The 17,705-nt window shown below is 39.7% G+C and overlaps 1 protein-coding gene across 5 annotated transcripts in view; it reads right to left on the bottom strand.

Annotated features, from left to right (window-relative positions):
• LOC142984090 (uncharacterized) overlaps positions 1-17,705 on the bottom strand; it is a 29,982-nt gene that overhangs the window by 10,069 nt on the left and 2,208 nt on the right. For 2 of the 5 annotated variants that reach the window (XM_076131416.1, XM_076131412.1), the window contains exons 3-25: positions 16,804-17,051; positions 16,360-16,394; positions 15,789-15,961; positions 15,209-15,361; positions 14,806-14,850; positions 13,765-13,872; positions 13,368-13,464; positions 12,935-13,071; positions 12,496-12,601; positions 12,152-12,264; positions 11,510-11,667; positions 8,138-8,315; positions 7,299-7,484; positions 5,723-5,816; positions 5,293-5,371; positions 4,520-4,640; positions 3,723-3,845; positions 2,271-2,399; positions 1,569-1,737; positions 1,238-1,489; positions 977-1,154; positions 580-743; positions 342-460 (exon numbers count right to left, since the gene is read on the bottom strand). In XM_076131416.1, the coding sequence (XP_075987531.1) occupies positions 342-460; positions 580-743; positions 977-1,154; positions 1,238-1,489; positions 1,569-1,737; positions 2,271-2,399; positions 3,723-3,845; positions 4,520-4,640; positions 5,293-5,371; positions 5,723-5,816; positions 7,299-7,484; positions 8,138-8,315; positions 11,510-11,667; positions 12,152-12,264; positions 12,496-12,601; positions 12,935-13,071; positions 13,368-13,464; positions 13,765-13,872; positions 14,806-14,850; positions 15,209-15,361; positions 15,789-15,961; positions 16,360-16,394; positions 16,804-17,051 (3,165 nt within the window). The remainder of the gene's footprint in view (positions 1-341; positions 461-579; positions 744-976; positions 1,155-1,237; positions 1,490-1,568; positions 1,738-2,270; positions 2,400-3,722; positions 3,846-4,519; positions 4,641-5,292; positions 5,372-5,722; positions 5,817-7,298; positions 7,485-8,137; positions 8,316-11,509; positions 11,668-12,151; positions 12,265-12,495; positions 12,602-12,934; positions 13,072-13,367; positions 13,465-13,764; positions 13,873-14,805; positions 14,851-15,208; positions 15,362-15,788; positions 15,962-16,359; positions 16,395-16,803; positions 17,052-17,705) is intronic. The other 3 variants (XM_076131413.1, XM_076131414.1, XM_076131415.1) reach the window with 3 other exon arrangements.

Raw genomic sequence — 17,705 nt, forward strand, 5'->3', positions numbered from 1 at the left:
AGACAGTTTTTATAACATTTCTTACTGTTACTCTGCTTCTGTCGGTCGTAGCGTGATGATATATAGCCTTGGTCGATAAATGGGCTATCTAACACTGAAAGAATTTTTCAAATCAGACCTGTAGTTCCTGAGACTAGCGCGTTCAAAAAAACAAACTCTTCAGCTTTATAATATTAGTATAGATAGTAGGAAGTAGTTCGGAATTTACGAGCCCGGTATGTCAAATGGACATCCTTTTTTTATAAACTAACATCGTAAATAGTAAAACGCAGCTGTATTTCTAACACTTCTGTTTACAAAATCGGGTTTAAATGTGTAGTTTTATCTGTGTGTGTATGTACCTTCTGGTTGGGTCTCTGCTGTCCGCCCTGCTGGCCCGGGCGCTGCTGCATGCCGCGCCCGGCCGGGCCCGCGCCGCGCTGCCAGCCGCCCGACGCGCCGCCAGAGTTGTTGTTGCCGCCTGCAAAACAAACATTAACATAATCTTACTTCATTTATCATAGCATTTTGAGGCTCAAACACATGCCAAATGCTATTTTGAAGCATATTTTCTTTTTTTTTCTTTATTTGATTACTTACCGGGTTGGTGTGGCCTCTTGTCGGGTCTGTCGTTCGGTCTGGGCGGTCGGTCGCGTCCGAAGCGGTCGTTAGGAGGCCCGCCACCGCCGCGCCCGCCACGGTCCGGTCGCTGACCTCCGCGACCGCCGCGGAAACCACCGTCACGGTCTCGTCCAAAATCACCACTGTAGCACAGATTAATTAAGTTTTACTATTGACATATTAGGACAATCGTCTTTAAAATATTCAGGTGCGATATTTTTATTTTCAGCTGTTTATGAGTCAGTGAACAAATCACGTTTTATACAGTGTAAGCGTAACGTAATGAACCCATCGGTGCTTCTTGTCAAGAAACAGCAAAAAGTCAGGTCAGAAGGAAGGTAGCGTCAGTGTAATAAATAACAATAAAGTTTAGTACCCGTACCGTCCGCCGGGCGGGCCCGGGGGCGGCGCGTGCTGCCAGGGCCGGTCGAAGCGCGACTGGTTGTGCGGCGCGTTGGGCGGCGGGCGCGACTCGCGCGGGCCCCAGCGGGACCCGCCGCGCCCGCCCGACCCGCTCCAGCGGGACCCGCCGCCGCCGCCGCCCCATCTGTCCTCTGTAACCGGAATGATATTCATTAACTACCGTTTTATGAAACACTGAACGTCCGGCTCGAGAGGCTCGAGAGGCTGTACTCACCGCGGTCGCGTCCGAAGTCCCGTGGTCGTCGCTCGTTGGGCGGGTGGCGGGCCTTGTCGCTGGAGCGGTGTCGCTTGGAGGGCGGCTGGTCGCGCGAGGCGGAGCGCTCGCGGCGGTCGCGGTCGCGCACCACGCCGGCGGCGCGCGCCTCGCGGTGGTAGTCGTCCAGCACGGCGCGCGCCTCGGGCTCGCCCAGCTCGGGGAACAGCACGTCGTCTAGCCACGAGCAGCGCTCGGGCAGCGCGAAGTTAGCTGCGGACAGAGGGCCGGTGAGGGGGGGCCGGGCGCGGGCCGGCCGAGCTCGGGGGGGGAGCGGCGGTGCACTACCAACCTTTCATGTCCACGATAGCGGGGTCGGGCACCTCCTTGCCGTCGGCCTCCTCGCGGCGTTTGATTCGGTCGCGGTAAGTTTCGTCGTCGGTGACGATCGCGACCGCGACCCGCCGGTACCCGTCGAATTCCCGCAACTTGCGCCTCTGAGCCGACGGGTATACGTTCGTCTGTTTTTACCCAACGCGATATCGAAACCGCGGGAAAATGACGCCGTCGGTGATGCCAGCAGATTATGATGTGGAGCAAAACATTCTCGTTATAAATAGCGATGTCCCGGAGTTTTAACTCTCTAGCTTTGTGGCAGATCGACACCTAGAACAAGCTCAATAGAGATCCCATTCGCGGTTATTGTCAGTGGGTCCGCACCGCTTCCGCTAATAACGCTCGTCACTTACCTCGACGACTCTATAAAACAATACACAACATGGCGGCCTACTTATTGCGGAAGCGGTGACGTCATACATACACTTAACTACACTTATATTTAACACGTACCTTGTGATGCGAAGATACATGGAGGTGCGAGTAAGACGCTACAAAATTTGGCATACATATAGGTTTCATAAGACATAATAACAGTAAAATAAAAACAAGGGGGAAAGGCCAAAGTACAGGGTGGGGCGTACGATCTCGATTGTTCCTGATCAAGTGCGCTGCCGAAAATGAATTCAATTAATGTAAAATAGGGAAAGGGTCTCACCTGGTCGAGGATAAAATTCCTGCGCCTGCCCCTGGCGATTTCCAACAATTTAAGCACGCATTTAGCGCACTTGGACACCATAGCGTCCCACCTGCCCTCGTAGCTGGCGCGGAAGGGTTTACAGTCCACCTGAACGATGTAACACGCTTACAGAACTGGTTCAACACCGCCGCGGACTTACGCTACTTAACGCTACTAATATGTGAGCGATACCAGGGACTCCGTGCTGACTGTCTCGGGACTCGAATACGTTCGTCCTCTTCAGTCGTCGATCCACTGGTATCATATTAACTACGCGATTGTTGATATTGTTGACCGCTAAAGGTCGGGTAACTATATTTTTTTGTTATATTTGATTTATAAATGTTGCTCATATTGCACCCTGTTGAAAATACAGACGGACATTAGTATCAGTGTTACAGTTGTCGCGGTCACTTGCTTTGTGCTCATACCTCACTTATTCAGCTGAAAGGGAACGGCTCATTAGTTCGTGTTCAAGTGTAGTGTGTGCCTCCGAAAATAAACGTACAATTATTTTAATTAAAGCGTCGTTCTCGAGGTGTTGCCATTACAAAATAAGACTGCATTCATACTGTTTTTCACGCTTCCCACTCATATCAAAAGTAAAATGATAAAAAACTTAAGAAACTATATTTAACACAACTCTTTCACATCTCAGACATAGATTAAAAGGCTACGCGTGCATGTGATTTACTCTGACAAAGTTCTTTGAAAGATTTGCTACGTTTTGAAGGATATTATCTTACTAACGTCCCTATTATACTCACCGCGCTGTGGAAAACTACTTAAAAGTAATGCGTAATATCTCAAAACGTTCACTTAATTAGTGATATTGTATAATGTTGTATAATTTCACATCACCATGCGCGTTTAACCAGTATCATTAGTATTTTGACATGACGACAACTCGAAACTTATTCTCATAAAACATACAGACTGAATTTTCACTAGTTTATACACAGCAAAATATTCACTACGAAAACAGCATCATTAAATAAAGGGAAACAATATTCAATTTAAGAATTTGAAGAGAGAAATAGTGAAAATAAACGAATGACACTGTAATTATAGTAAGATATGAAGCTATGTTATGCCGTCCTAGACAGAGTAAACTAAACGGTTAATAATATTATGCAACATTATCCACCGCTTGAGTTTCATATCATGCAATAGCACAATATTATTGCAGGTCTGGTCGATGAGTTTCTTGCTAGCTCTTCTCTACGCTCTACCACCTTTCCGAGCTAGTGGTAAATACAGTAATTGTAACAACTATCATAAGTGTTAATATTTGACCTAAATGAATAAATTAGATTGAGGTCCTGGAGCGGCTTTAAACTAGTGAAAGATCAGTGTGTAATGAAATAAAAGTGAAGTATATGTATCGTAGTGCGTGTGTGTAGTGTGTGGTGAAGTAGGAGCGTGGCGTACCTTCATCTTGTCGAAGAGCGTGGCCGTGGACAGAATATTGTAGCGCTTGTCCGGGTTAGCGGCCACGTGTTGCCGCACCCAGTACGTCTTGCCCGAGCCCGGCATGCCCACCATGAGGATCACCTGACAATATTTTTATGTTTTTAAAGACAACTCCCGCACTAAGAAGTGGGAATCGAACTCACGACCTCCCGACGCAGTTATGTTGGCGTGGTGACCTAAACCACTGCGCCACGGAGGCAGTCTCATATAAATAACATCAAACTTACACTAGTTTTCTTAATTTTTTTTACATTTTATGAGTAATTTTGGTTATAATAATCTATTAGAGTGACACGTTTGATGATATTTTTGTATAAAAATGGACTTCGGTGATTTAGGTGATGAAAAAGTGTAATTCCGCTTGCGATCTCCCATGTTATAAAACATAAGAGAGTAAATACGAAATATTGTTATACCTGTTCAGTTAACTAACATTAATTTAGTAATGTCAGTTTGTGGAAGAACCTCCCAGGATATAAATTATGGCCAGTTACTAGTATATTGGACTGAATTTTTCACTTAATCCATCTGGTTATTCGCTACGGTTATTTCAGACTTCGTCTAGGTCGACTATAGCGTAAGCGGTGGACAAGCGATACAGCGGCTCCATAGTGAACTAAACCTTTGGAAGGAGAAAAGGCAGGTGTTTGCCCACACTACTGAAGAAAGACTTTATTGAGGCTGAATACCGTAAGCTAAAAACACAAAAAAAAATATAAAAAATAAGGTCTATATATAGTACTGCAGTATCAGACCTCGCAGTCGGCGAGGCTGGCGGGGCGGGGCGGGCCGGCCACGAGCTGCGCGGCGCTCATGAGCACGAAGCCCGGCAGCAGGCTGGCCTCCTCGCCCTCCAGCTGCTCCTCCGCCACGTACCTGCACACATATAGTCATGGCATTGTTATCATGTGCCATACACTCTGTCTACTATATCACATCAAAGTCTTAATAATACCGTGTCGTTTGTAACCAGGACGATGATAACCACAAACAAGGGTGTCGATCAATCGACATATGACAAAAAAAAAATTCTAAAAAAAAACGCTCGAGAAAAATAAATCCTTTACCTCGCGTTGATACTTTTATACATTTATTTTACTGTCTTGACATCAATATGTTTCTATCAAAACTTTTTAAAATTTCTATAGATCGTTTGCATCAGTTTATTATGCATGTACTCGTACAAATGTTATTCTGCTTGCGATCTCATACAACACAAGTCATACGAGAGTAAATACAAAATATTGATATACCTGCTCAGTGGGCACAATACACAATGTATGTATCAAGCATTAGAAACTTTACAGGTAACATGGGGAACAGATTTCCCGAGGTAAAAATTCTATGTGATAATCCGAGTTATAAATCACCTGAGTAGTATATTTCACTCAAATCCATCCAGTAGTTTTTTCGTGAAAGAGTAACAATTGGCACTTATATTATTAGTTGGATCTCTAAATATTTCACTAATTGTTTATTAGAAAATACCTAATTACTGTAAAGAGACAAATGTAACTAATGGACTTACCGAATGACAAATTTGATCCTCTTGTCCAAAACTTTTCCTTGTAGAACTTGTTCCTCCGTCACTTCGGCCGGTTCACCCTCTGCACAAAGGAACGTTTCATTAGTAATACTAATCAGAATAGTGAACATTCATCAATGATGGCGGACGCGCCATGCAATATCTTACAAGACTTTAGCGCTACTGTTACACATTCGAACTATAACGAAATCGAACTATAATTTTTCTTATATTTATCGTTATCAATCTCGACTCGAAAAGACTAATAGCACTTTGCCCAAGCCAGGAATCGAGCCTGACACTCCGTGGTCAGCAGTTGTATGCCCTAGGGCCCAGACCACAGAACGTGTTATTTTTTGTTATAATATAAAATGGTAGTTTTTGTTATAATATTTTAGTCAGAGCTAAAATTGTCTATAGTTATTAAACTCACCAGGTTCTTCAGGTTCAGTTTTAATTTCTTCTGCAGGCTTCTCTGATTCAGCCTCTTCACTCTCCTTAGCTTCTTCCGGTTTGTCACCATTTTCCTGTACATGTAAAAAAAATCGTTTAAATTTCTTTATAATATGAACACTAACAACTGAACTCCAAAACATTAAGTAATGTTCTAAATGCCGACATAGCTTCCAGTGGCGAAGGGTCAATATTTATGTAAGGCAAGCCGGAGCTATAAGTCATTGTCTAGGAATAGTAGGTACCTACATATGGACATCGTAAGAATGCCGACGTAAAAATAGCGAATTACTGCTTAATATCAATATGAGAGTAGGTATTATCTATATTCGACTACAGTCTCTTATTTCTCTCTCTACAGTCTAATAATACATAGGTACTTACCATGCTACCTAATCATGCTTGTTTTGTATTTAGTTTCTCTGACTTCAGTAGTAACACGTAGGTAACACAACAGCACATATTTTGATAACGTATTTCGAATCATTGATGATTGTCTCGCACTGGTTGTTTAATAACATATTATTATTATACTAGCAATTTAGAATGTATTTATCAACAATAAAATACCAAATCATTACGGAAAAACGCAGAACACTTTTATAGAAATGAGTTTAACCTATAAATCTGACAAAATGAATATGTACTCCAATGGATACATGCAAAACAATAACTGTTTAATACATTGATACATTCACAGTTATGCACAAACACATTTACTAAGGAATAATGTTGTAATAAACACAAATATTCTAATTTGTTATACAGCGCGCGAAAAATGTAAACAGTAAGCAAACATAACCTAATGTCAAACTTCGACAATGTTCGACTCATACTTATGCGGGATGCTTAGCTGATATTTCGCCATCTCGCTCTTGCACGCGGCTCGCGCCGCGACAGAAACATGCGTAAGATCATGTATCCGCCGCGGCGCGAGCGCTGTAGCGCGAGGCAACCCGCTCTTCCTCCGGCTTGCTCGCCACTATGCAGCGCGGTGCGAAGCGCGATCCAAAAGGTCGTAAGCGACATCGCCGCCATAGTTTTTATTGTACGCGATTCCCGATCAGCGCCTCCGGCTTATTCCATTATTATTACTTCACTTTGCGTTTTTAGCGGAGCGTAATTTTAAAAGGGTAGGCGTTTTCGTACTATTTCGATTAGATTAATGATTCTAGTTAAAGATTACGTTTTAAATATTGGTGATTTTTTATTAATTGTGTGTTGTAAATATTGAGTCTGTCCAGAAAGGGAAGCCGGTAGGAATCGAGTTGAATGGAGCCTTCGCCACTGATAGCTTCAGGGATCAGCTGTATTGAAACCAGCCAATGGTACAGGAGTTTGTTTATAGTGTCTAAATGTGTGCACAATACATATACTATACACAAAACGTTCACTCTATTCAAGATCATAGCACGGTAGAACGGATAAAGACACGATCAGTGAGAGGTCAGGCGCAGGACCGACCTTTTTTTTGCCCGACCTGTTTTTCAAACCCGGGCCCTCAACACTTCCGTCACTACCATAGGCATAATATTATAACAGTACGCAGTACATACCGTCGGTTCCTCACTCTTTTCAACGTCATCATTCTTGTCGTCGGTCTTGTCTTGCTGGTCTGTTTCCATGGACTCGTCTTTGTCTTTCTCCTTGTCCGTCTCAGACTCGGCAGGCTCCTCCTCACCGCGTTCTCGCCTCTCTTGAGCCTCCTTTTCTTTCCTTTCGCGATCCATTTTTTCTCGCTCCTAGAAATATTTTTTGGATTATTTACTGGTGTATAAAGAAATCTTTTTTTAAGGTAATTTTGGAACCAGTAATCAATTTTAAGACGCAACTGTAACGCGGACGGTACGCATGGTACTAAAAGCGGCCTTAAATACGAATCAAGTAGATTCCCAAAAAAATATAAGAGAACAAATTTAATCCAAAACATGTTATTCGGTGACATATTTGCTATTGCACTTTTGCATTCAAATTTGCTGCAGTATACTACGAGTTGATAAAACTTGAACTACTTATTTGAATTAATAATCGATGTAATTCTGCTTGCGATCTCATACGACACAAGTCATACGAGAGTAAATACAAAATATTGATATACCTGCTCAGTGGGCACAATACACCACTAATAAAATGTATCATGAAAAAGTACTTTGCAGGAAGTTTTTTTGCAAAAAATTTAATGTTGAAGTTTGGTATAAAGAAATTCCACCCCTAAGGGGTGAAAGACACGGGCAAAGTCGCGGGCTAAAAGCTAATCTAATATAAGATAAATAAGACCCAATAACAATACCCAACCGGGAAATTGAACCTAGAAACTCGCAATCACCATGAGTCTTCTACACAGCCATAGAAATATATACCAAAAGTTATTATTACAAGTGTTACCAATAATTACCTCTCTCTTTTTCTTCTGTTTCTCTTCTCTTTCCTTCCTCTCTTTATCTTTGCGTTCTTTCTCCTTCTTAGCGGCTTCTTCTCTCTTCTCCTCTATCCTTCTCTTCTCTTCTAGAACTTGCTCGACCGGGATCTCGAGCCGTTGACGCACCAGCTTGGTTTTAGTCAGCATGTTGTATCTACACAGATTTATAGCCATTATTGATTTGAAACTAAGGAATATGGATGTTTAGCAGGCCTAGCGCAGGTTTGTACGGTTCGTCGCTAATGGGCGACTTTACCAAACAACATTTTGCGGCTAGTATTGTCTACATGTGCGTGCCCGACGGCCCGATTCCTGCATACTTCATCCAAATTAGTCTAGAGTTTTTGTGCTGTTTATCAATTGTCGTACAATCTTACACCTTTCATGCTACTTTATACAAAAATATCCATTTATGCAGCCATTATCATAGAACGCATTTCTTTTATTATAACGACACTCATAAATTTCACCATACACGTCCATAAGTTCTTCTGTAATTGAAACCATAATCCAAAGCGCAGTAAAAGCGAGGCATCCTTTACCATACAGCATTTCATAAGCAGATGAGTTGAAGAGACTATGATGAAAGCATATATACCTAGTCAGGTCATAAGTTCTGTCACACAATAAAAACTTTTCAATTATGAAATTTTGGCCACAAAAATGTTTCTTAATTTAGAATTTAGAATCTTTTGCGAAAATAAAAATGTGTATTTTTCATATTTGGCGTATTTTTAAATATGGAGTGGACGCTTAAAGAAGACTGTGTTGCGGTTATCGCGCTACATCGATGTGGTTACGCGCCAACTCAGATTTTTGATATACTAAAAAAAATTAATTTAATCAAAAGATTCATTTATCGTACCATCAAACGTTATAATGAGGACTCAAGTTTGGAAGATAGAAAAAGAAGTGGTCGCCCTCGCTCTGTTAGGACGCCAGCAGTGATAATAGCTGTGAAGGCGCGAATCCAAAGAAATCCCATACGCAAGCAGAAACTGTTGGCCCTTCAAATGGGGTTAAGCAGAACCACGGTCAAAAGGGTGTTGAATGAAGACCTAGGGCTACGAGCCTATCGGAGAAAAACAGGACATCGCTTAGATGCGCGTCTAATGGACATGAGACTGAAGAGATCCCGCGTTTTGTTGAAGCGGTACGCGGGAAAAAAGCATCGTCAAATTCTCTTTTCGGACGAAAAAAATTTTACCGTGGAGGAGAGCTACAATATACAAAATGATAAGTTGTACACCCACAGCAGTGGAGAGGCCAGCAAGCGTATTCCGCGTTTCCAGCGAGGACATTTTCCACCCTCACTCATGGTTTGGCTAGGAATCTCATATTTGGGCTTAACTGAGGTACATTTTTGTGAGAAAGGCGTAAAAATAAACGCGATTGTGTATCAAAATACAGTCCTAGCAAACCTTGTGGAACCAGTTTCTCATACAATGTTCAATAACAGACCCTGGGTATTCCAGCAAGATTCTGCACCAGCTCATAGAGCGAAACGCACGCAAGACTGGCTAGCGGCGCGCGAAATTGACTTCATCCGGCACGAAGACTGGCCCACCTCCAGTCCAGACTTAAATCCGTTTGATTTCAAAATATGGCAACACTTAGAGGAAAAGACCTGCTCAATACGCCATCCTAATGTGGAGTCACTCAAGGCACCCTTGATCAAAGCAGCCGCCGATATTGACATGGACCTCGTGCGTGCTGCTGTAGACGACTGGCCGCACAGGTTGAAGGCTTGTGTACAAAATCGCGGAGCTCATTTTGAATAATAGTAATTAAAATAAGAATCTATGTTTTATTACGTTTCTTTTGATATATAAATGATTATTCTAAAAACAAACATGTCTCAATTATTTCACAATAAAAATGTGACAGAACTTACGACCCGACTAGGTACATAATTCAATTTGAGATATTCTTAGAACCCAGTTACAACCACTTTCAATACTCTACCGTCAGTTATAGTTTAGTTCCTCAAAAACTGTTAGAAATAAATTGTTTAGATACTATTTAACTACTGACAAATTTATGTAATTTCTATTGTCTTTTCTATTCCTTTATTTGATGAAAAAAATAGACAATGCAGAAAACGCTTCTTAACTTTTCATATTGGTTCAATCTGTTTAAAGAACAAGTAACTGTAAAAAGAACAAACTTTTTCTGACAGTAGGTTATTGAAAACGGTCGTAACTAAATAGCCCAATAGCGACGTTCCATTATAAGCCCGAGCTAGGTCTGTCAAACATTGTATGTTTGTAATTCCACTAACGTTTTGTATGCTACAGAGCATACAAATGTATGTAAGTGGAATGTTAATATACCTGCTCGGAAACTCATACAACACTGGTAATATGGGCTGATCTATACAGGATAGTTCAACCTATTACCTATAGCCTATGATGAGAAATAATTATTATGCCCTGTCGACTAATCTACAAGCAACACTATCCCAAAAAAAGTCTTCAAAAAATCCTTTATATATGAAGTTATGAAAGGCTTATAAAGAGTTTTGTTTCTTTCACTCCTTAGCGAAATGAAAAAGAAAAACATATTGTAGTAGCTTTTTAGCTAAAATAGGTTTATAGTGTTATGAATAGAGGGTAAGTTTTACCAGTTCTGAATAAGTATCGATTAGCTTTTCGTACATTAACTGTCACTTTATCCATCGGATATACTATGCAATATATCCTAGATGTCTAGGCGGGTTTACTAAAACTAATTTAATGATGTAGAAAGGCATTAGTCGCCTAGGAAAGTGTTATTTTAAAGCTTAGAGTTTTTGTTGATAGTCGACAGAGCGTAACTGGCTTTAATAGGTATTGTCAGGTCTACACCGCTTTATGAAATAGAATTCATAAAGCGAGCGACCTGATCAACGTTGAAATAAATATAAATAGTGAGTATTAAGATGAAAATATGAGTAGTTAGTTACGTGTAAATAGTTATGCGTATTTATGTAGTTCGAAGATTTTGACGAATTAATTCTAATAACATGTTATTATTTTATTATTATTATAAGCCTGTATCGTCCCACTGCTGGGCAAAGGCCTCCACCATAGATTTTCACTGTTATATTATGTCGTAACCAATATTTTGCGTAATACTTTACTGTTTTTTTTTCAATACCTGTATATCTTTTATGATACATGAATGAACTGTTATGTTTGAACTGATTTTTCAATCCGATTAACTTTAGCTCATTTTCTTGATGTCTCGGCCCAATAGACAAGTTTTACGAAGGTAGGACAGAGAAGAACCTGATGCAAAGCAGTAATCCCGCATACCTAGTACTTAACCAAATCCATCACCATATAATATAATAGATAATGCTTGTACCTGTCGTTTCCAAAGTTAACTTTGTAGCACTGATTCTTGGTGAGCACGTGCGGGAACAATGCCTTGCCATCGAGCACTGACTTCTCGAACTCGTAGGCGACTCCTTGCTCCACACCGTTGATTGTGTACGATATCTTGCACGGCGATGATTCCAAGTCCTGTAGAAAAAAAAATCGTGTTAATATAATCATATGGTTTTGTATACTCTTTTTGTTTTGTTTTAAGTTTTGTGGTTTCATAATAATATTGCATTATTTTAGGGGTTTAAGAGTTCTTTGATCTTTGCCTATCTCTCGGAAAAAGGCGTAATTTTATGTATGTATCTAGTCTTTTTCTCGTTGGAAAAATCTTAATTATAAAAGTATGTCAAAATTATTTGAAAAGTATGCAAATTACTTAATAGTTGTAAGTTACGTGCACGTGAGTGTACGTGTATCTGTGCCCGCTAGCTTATACGAATATTTTCACGTATGAATATCAAGAAAAAAATATAATCACGATCGTCATTGCAAGTTGTATGAAAAGCATCAATGACAAATAGTAACTAAACTCTCAAGACTTTAGAGAGTGAATGGAACTGCGACTTCAATCATGTTATTATTGAAAAAGTCCTTTAAATATAAGACATAAAGGTATCCTCACCAAATAAGCGCCGACAACGTCCTTTTCGTTGAGAGACTGGCCATACTCTTTAAATTCGCTGTTGTGCACCGCACGTCCCGTACTCTCGAAACCCCAACTTAACTCGCTCTCACCTGCATATAAATACATTAGTTAACATAACATGAAAATGGGCTATATACCAACTAAAAATTCAACTTTGAGTATGATATAGGCCTGTAATTTTTTGTGAATCATAATGTACTGTTCAAATTTTAAGAAATACTCTGTCTTTGATTTAACTTGCACAAGTGATTCGCGTATATTCATTCAGTTTTGTGTCAAACAATATGATTTATCTTATGAGTATTATGTTAGAAACCAACCTAAATGCAACGATGAATCGACGGTAGACCAACCGATCCTAAGACCAGCGCCAATCGGTTCCTTGTCAGTAATATCACCAGCCGTTACCACATCACCGACTCGTACCTGAAAATAATAACCACTATGAAATATACTTGTCACTGCGGAGGGAAAATTAGTTTATTGTATTAGATTATTTGTGTAATTTCATTGTGATGATTGCTGTCTGCAAAGTCACCCGAAGGTCGTGGGTTCGATTCCCATACGGAACAATTTATATGCGCGATCGAGGTAGTCGTTTTAGATCTGGTTGTACTTTGAGTCCGTTGTTTGTATGTTTTGTAAAAGTCTCCGCGACAGAAGAGCAATTCTCAGTGTGGAAGTTGTCTTTTTGAAGAACAAAAATTATGACTGTTTGTTTGTTTGTATGTTAGTATGATTGTATGATAAGATTGTTACCTCGTAGCACACTTGTCCCTGCTCCACACCGTGCGAGGCGCGGGCGCCGGCCCAGGCGTGGCCGAAGGCTCCTTCACTCAGCGGCACCACGGAGTTCAGCTCTGGTAGCTCTAGGTGCTGGTTCAAGTCGCTGTCGTCTGCATCATACGAATTAAACAATTAGCAGCCGTTTAAACAATTAAATCATCATTACATACATTGGTATCATATTATAAGGATAACTAGCTGGAATAAAGAAGGCAAACAAATCGTTAAATGAGTACATCCCATATATCTCTCACGTGTAGCGGTTGCAGGTTCATAATCGACAATAGGAAGAAAAGACGAAACAGCACGTTTGATAAATTTGAAAATGAGCTATATCATGTAATGCTCTGAAAGTTTGTTTGCAGTTTACATGGTCGTTTCAATGGTATCACTACAAATTACTTACACCACGACAGAGTAATCTTGTTTTCATCAATTTCAGGCTCGACCTTGTGGATTGCCACCGATTCCTTCTCCTTTTTATCCTTCTGTGACTGCGAATACTATAACACGGAAAATATTTTAATCAATAATAAGTTACATTCAAAACATTGATAATAAAGTTTATATTTAATAACTCAATTGCGAAAACAACATAAAAATAATCGCATAGCATCCATGACTACATGTTTTGTTACCGTACGCAAATGAAAATAACATAAAGTAAGCTAACGACTACGCAATTAAATCATAATTCGTCATGTAATAGTAATAATTTCACAAATAAATATGTATATATGGTTCCCAATCTACGTAATGTTTGGAAAGTATGTGTTCTAGTACCTAGTGTAATGTATACGTACATCGGGCACCGTAAGTACTTCGTTAGTGACCTCGACCGCTCGGTAGAAGTTGCTCCAGCGAGCCTTCTTCTGTTGTTTGCGCTTCAAACGTCCCAGCCTTACGGGGTCCTGGTGACATTTCATATACGACAAGTGCTATTACGACACTACCAATCGACACACGACCGTATACTTTAAGCTTTCTATACATTTGTTTCCCAATCTGACCTGCCACTGATTATAATAGACTCGTCTCCTATTACGTGGCATTAAATTTGATAATTTGATAATAATAAAATAACCGATACCGCGAGGGAAAAATCATCATCAATTCAGTTTACAAAGATTGCTTGGTAAACATTATGATAATATACGTCGCTAGCATTAAAAAACTATCTATATAATAAGTACACAATGTGTACTCCTCCCCGCAGGTCTGAAGAGGTAGCCTATTTCTACGTGATAGTAGTCGCCAAATAACTAGAACCTGTGTTATGATTGGTTTAAAGGTCTGTTGGGAGTGATGTGTGGCGAGCGAGTGATGACTGTCTTATACAACTATAGTAACTTGATAACTCTTCACAATTAGTTTGAATAGATGCTAGTATCCGTGAAAATATGTATTTAAGTGTCAAGTTCCACTATTTTCCTCCCGACGCCGCAAAATCTGAAATCCTTTTTGTAAAATCCCGCAAACTATCCTAGTAAACTTAAAAAATATATCACTAACATTTTGTCTTTAGGTAACATATTTCTGTACTTTTAAATCATTGGTATTCCCAAAGATTTTTAAAATAATTGGTTCAGGGTGAAGCCGCCGAGAAGCTTGTCTCACTCCTTCAAAGCGAGCTCAATTTGGTACGGATAACCATCGAGTCGGCAAACTTATTCTGCGCTGTTCGTGGTACGAATTACCAACGAGACATTAGTTTGAAATCGAAAGCACAATTTTTGCGATTTAAAGTTATAAGAATAATCCTCGTTTAGCCTCACCCTAAACCTTAAACGAAACGTGTGATGTATAATTTTCTAACGGAAGATTATCGCGCTCATGCATGTTACCTTGTTGTCCTTGTCGCTTCGAGGCTGTCCGTTGTCGCAAGCTGACTGACGAACAAAAGTCACGATATTATGCACATGTATGTACCTGCGCGGTTCTAGTTATTTGGCGGGTGCCATACTACGCTTAGCCGTTCAAAATATGTGGAATGATTCAATCACCTAATACATGATTTTAATGTGAAAATAGAATTGCAGGACGTGAAAAACGGAAAACTAGCTTGCTGTGTAATTTCTTCAATATTTCAGGCTGTTTTTTCAATGGTCACGCACACAGCGATAGATCATTCAGTCTATATACTAACTACCTACATTGTACACAGTCCGCTAGCGTTCCTATCTATCCTAACATCACTAACGTCATTATACTTAATGCTTCTATAATCAGGTACAAAATTCAACTTACATTGCTCACTTCTTCCAGCCGCCTGGCATCTTCCTCTGCCTGTTTCTTCTCTCGCTCGAGTCGTTCTTGTTCACGAATGCGGAGACGTTCGTTCATCTGCTCCCATTCTTCTTCTTCCGATATTTCTTTCTTTGTCTGCTGGTCTGCTTCTTGCTACAAGTTCAATAGTTCAATAAGTCTACCTAAAGCTGATTCATTTGGCTTTGCAATTATGATTAGGTCTTAAAGTTAGATAGTTTTTTTATATACTGAAACTGAACTGAAATATTAAGACTAGATAAGTTAAATTCTTTATGTGAGGAATATTTTTTCTCAGTGAATTCATGACTTATATTTACAAAGAATCTGTCAAATACTTATTAAGCACAGTCATATCTTTAATGTTTCACTTATAATAATAATTGTCCTGTAATAACCTTTGATTTTAGTTATACGATATTTGCCCCTTTCAATCAATTTTAAAACTGTACAAAAGTCGAAGAGACATTAACAATATATAATTATCGGAGCTTACACTACCTTTATTAATAAGACTTTTATTGACAATAGATAAAAATTGTTCCAAGAAATAACTACTTACATCGTCATTCTTATCTTCTGGTTCTTTTTTGTCAGTCTGTTCAGTTTTGGTCGCTGCTGGAGCCCCAGTATCCTCCTCCATAGGTTCAACCTCTGTTTTAACTACTGCATCTGTCACAGCTTCTTTTGAAGCACTCTCCGAGTTCTCTTCACTGTCTTGAGAATCCATTGTGTCTGTAATAATATTATTTTATTACAATTCGAATGTATGTATGTTTGTCACCTAACTCCTCAAAAAGTCGACCGATTTTTGTCTAATTTTGTAATTTTATAAAATCCTGGATAATTTGAAACTGACACTGCTATTGATTTGCTAATAAATTTAATTAGCTGTAAAAAACATTTGGACCGGCATTTCGTATTTCTAATACACAATTCTATATATAGCATATGATTTTTGATTAGTGGGATAAGTTGACACAAACTCAACTGCAAAACATACATCTGTGGCGCTATTATTAACAGTTTTATTGTAGCTTTTCAGTGTGTAAGAATAACTGAATAATGTATAAAAAAAAGTATTTTCCTTGTGGTTTATGCTCTCTAACTGTAAGATAGAAGAGATTGCTTACCTGGTTCTTCCTCAGTCCTTACAGATGATTGGCTTCTGAAATACAAATTACAGCACATGAGACTACATCATTAAGAGGCCATAAAAATTGCGATAACATGACTATTAACGATTATCTTGATTGAGATCATTATAGTACTGATTTGTGCATCGAACATTAGCAATGGTATAGCATGATAGACGAGGAAAGGCGTATTTTATATATATTTTTTTCCGGCGCGACAGGCGTAGTACAGTACAGCACGCGTCAAATAATTTTAGGCGTCTGAATTTAACCGCAAGCCACTTTTACTTCGACGTGGCTAAATTCAACAGCTATTTGACGCGTAGCTATAACAAATATTAACCCTTTTGCTGCCAACAACGCAATTGGTGGGTTCATGGATGTGTTACCGCGTTCGCTGCCTTGGGCAGTGAAAGGGTTAAAAATGGTCATAAAACTCACTTGTCATCATCCATAGGTTCAATTTTAGGTTCTTGTAACTTTTCAACAGGTTTTTCTGGTTCAGCGACTGGGGCCGGCACAGGGGCTGGTACAGGCGCTGGCACAGGTGCGGGTGCTGCAGCAATGGTCGGCTTCTTCTCCGGCGGCGGATCGCTGTCGGAATCCTCTTGACTGGGTGAATATTGCTCACTGCCTTTCGTCTCTTCCTCAATTGGCTCTGGAGGCTCCTCTCGAACTGGCTGCAGTGGCTGTAATTTTATGTTGTTGTGAATAAAAAATTGCATTTAAGAATGTCTCTAGCAAACTCTGTAGCGGCACTTTGTTTTAATGGTTGTCAGTTCGTAAGTCCCCATTCTCAGGACCATCATCAGCATTGGATTATTGCTTTCACAGGAGATGATTTTTTAATAGAAATAGGTAAAATCTGAAAAACTTTATACCATGAAATAAACTATCAAACCAATCTATGTTACAGTAACTACGACAAGAGCTATTATAAAGTCATTGACCTCAATAAGATAAGAAACTCTGGTGAAAATCATTACTAGTTGTGCAGAATTTGACAATTTCGACAACATTTTCGTCGTAATGAGCAGTTACGCGCAAAAAGATGGTGTTATGCCAAAAATATTTCAACATATTACACCATAATTTACAAAACATTTTGTATTATTATTATTGTGTTTGTTCCGAGGCCGGAATCCCCTTGACGTTGTCACGTTAAAGACATTTGTGTTTCTAAAAAATGATCATGAACAAGTCTCATGCTTCCCAGCAATGTTGGCAAGCATCGATGTGATGACAGACAACATTGATGATTCGTCGATCTGTTGTATAAGCTAGTTAATCTACAAGCTACATGAAAATGCTTCTATCTATCAAAAGATAATATTTTATTTAGT

The sequence above is a fragment of the Anticarsia gemmatalis genome, chromosome 26, assembly GCF_050436995.1.
Source record: "Anticarsia gemmatalis isolate Benzon Research Colony breed Stoneville strain chromosome 26, ilAntGemm2 primary, whole genome shotgun sequence".
Taxonomy (NCBI): domain Eukaryota; kingdom Metazoa; phylum Arthropoda; class Insecta; order Lepidoptera; family Erebidae; genus Anticarsia; species Anticarsia gemmatalis.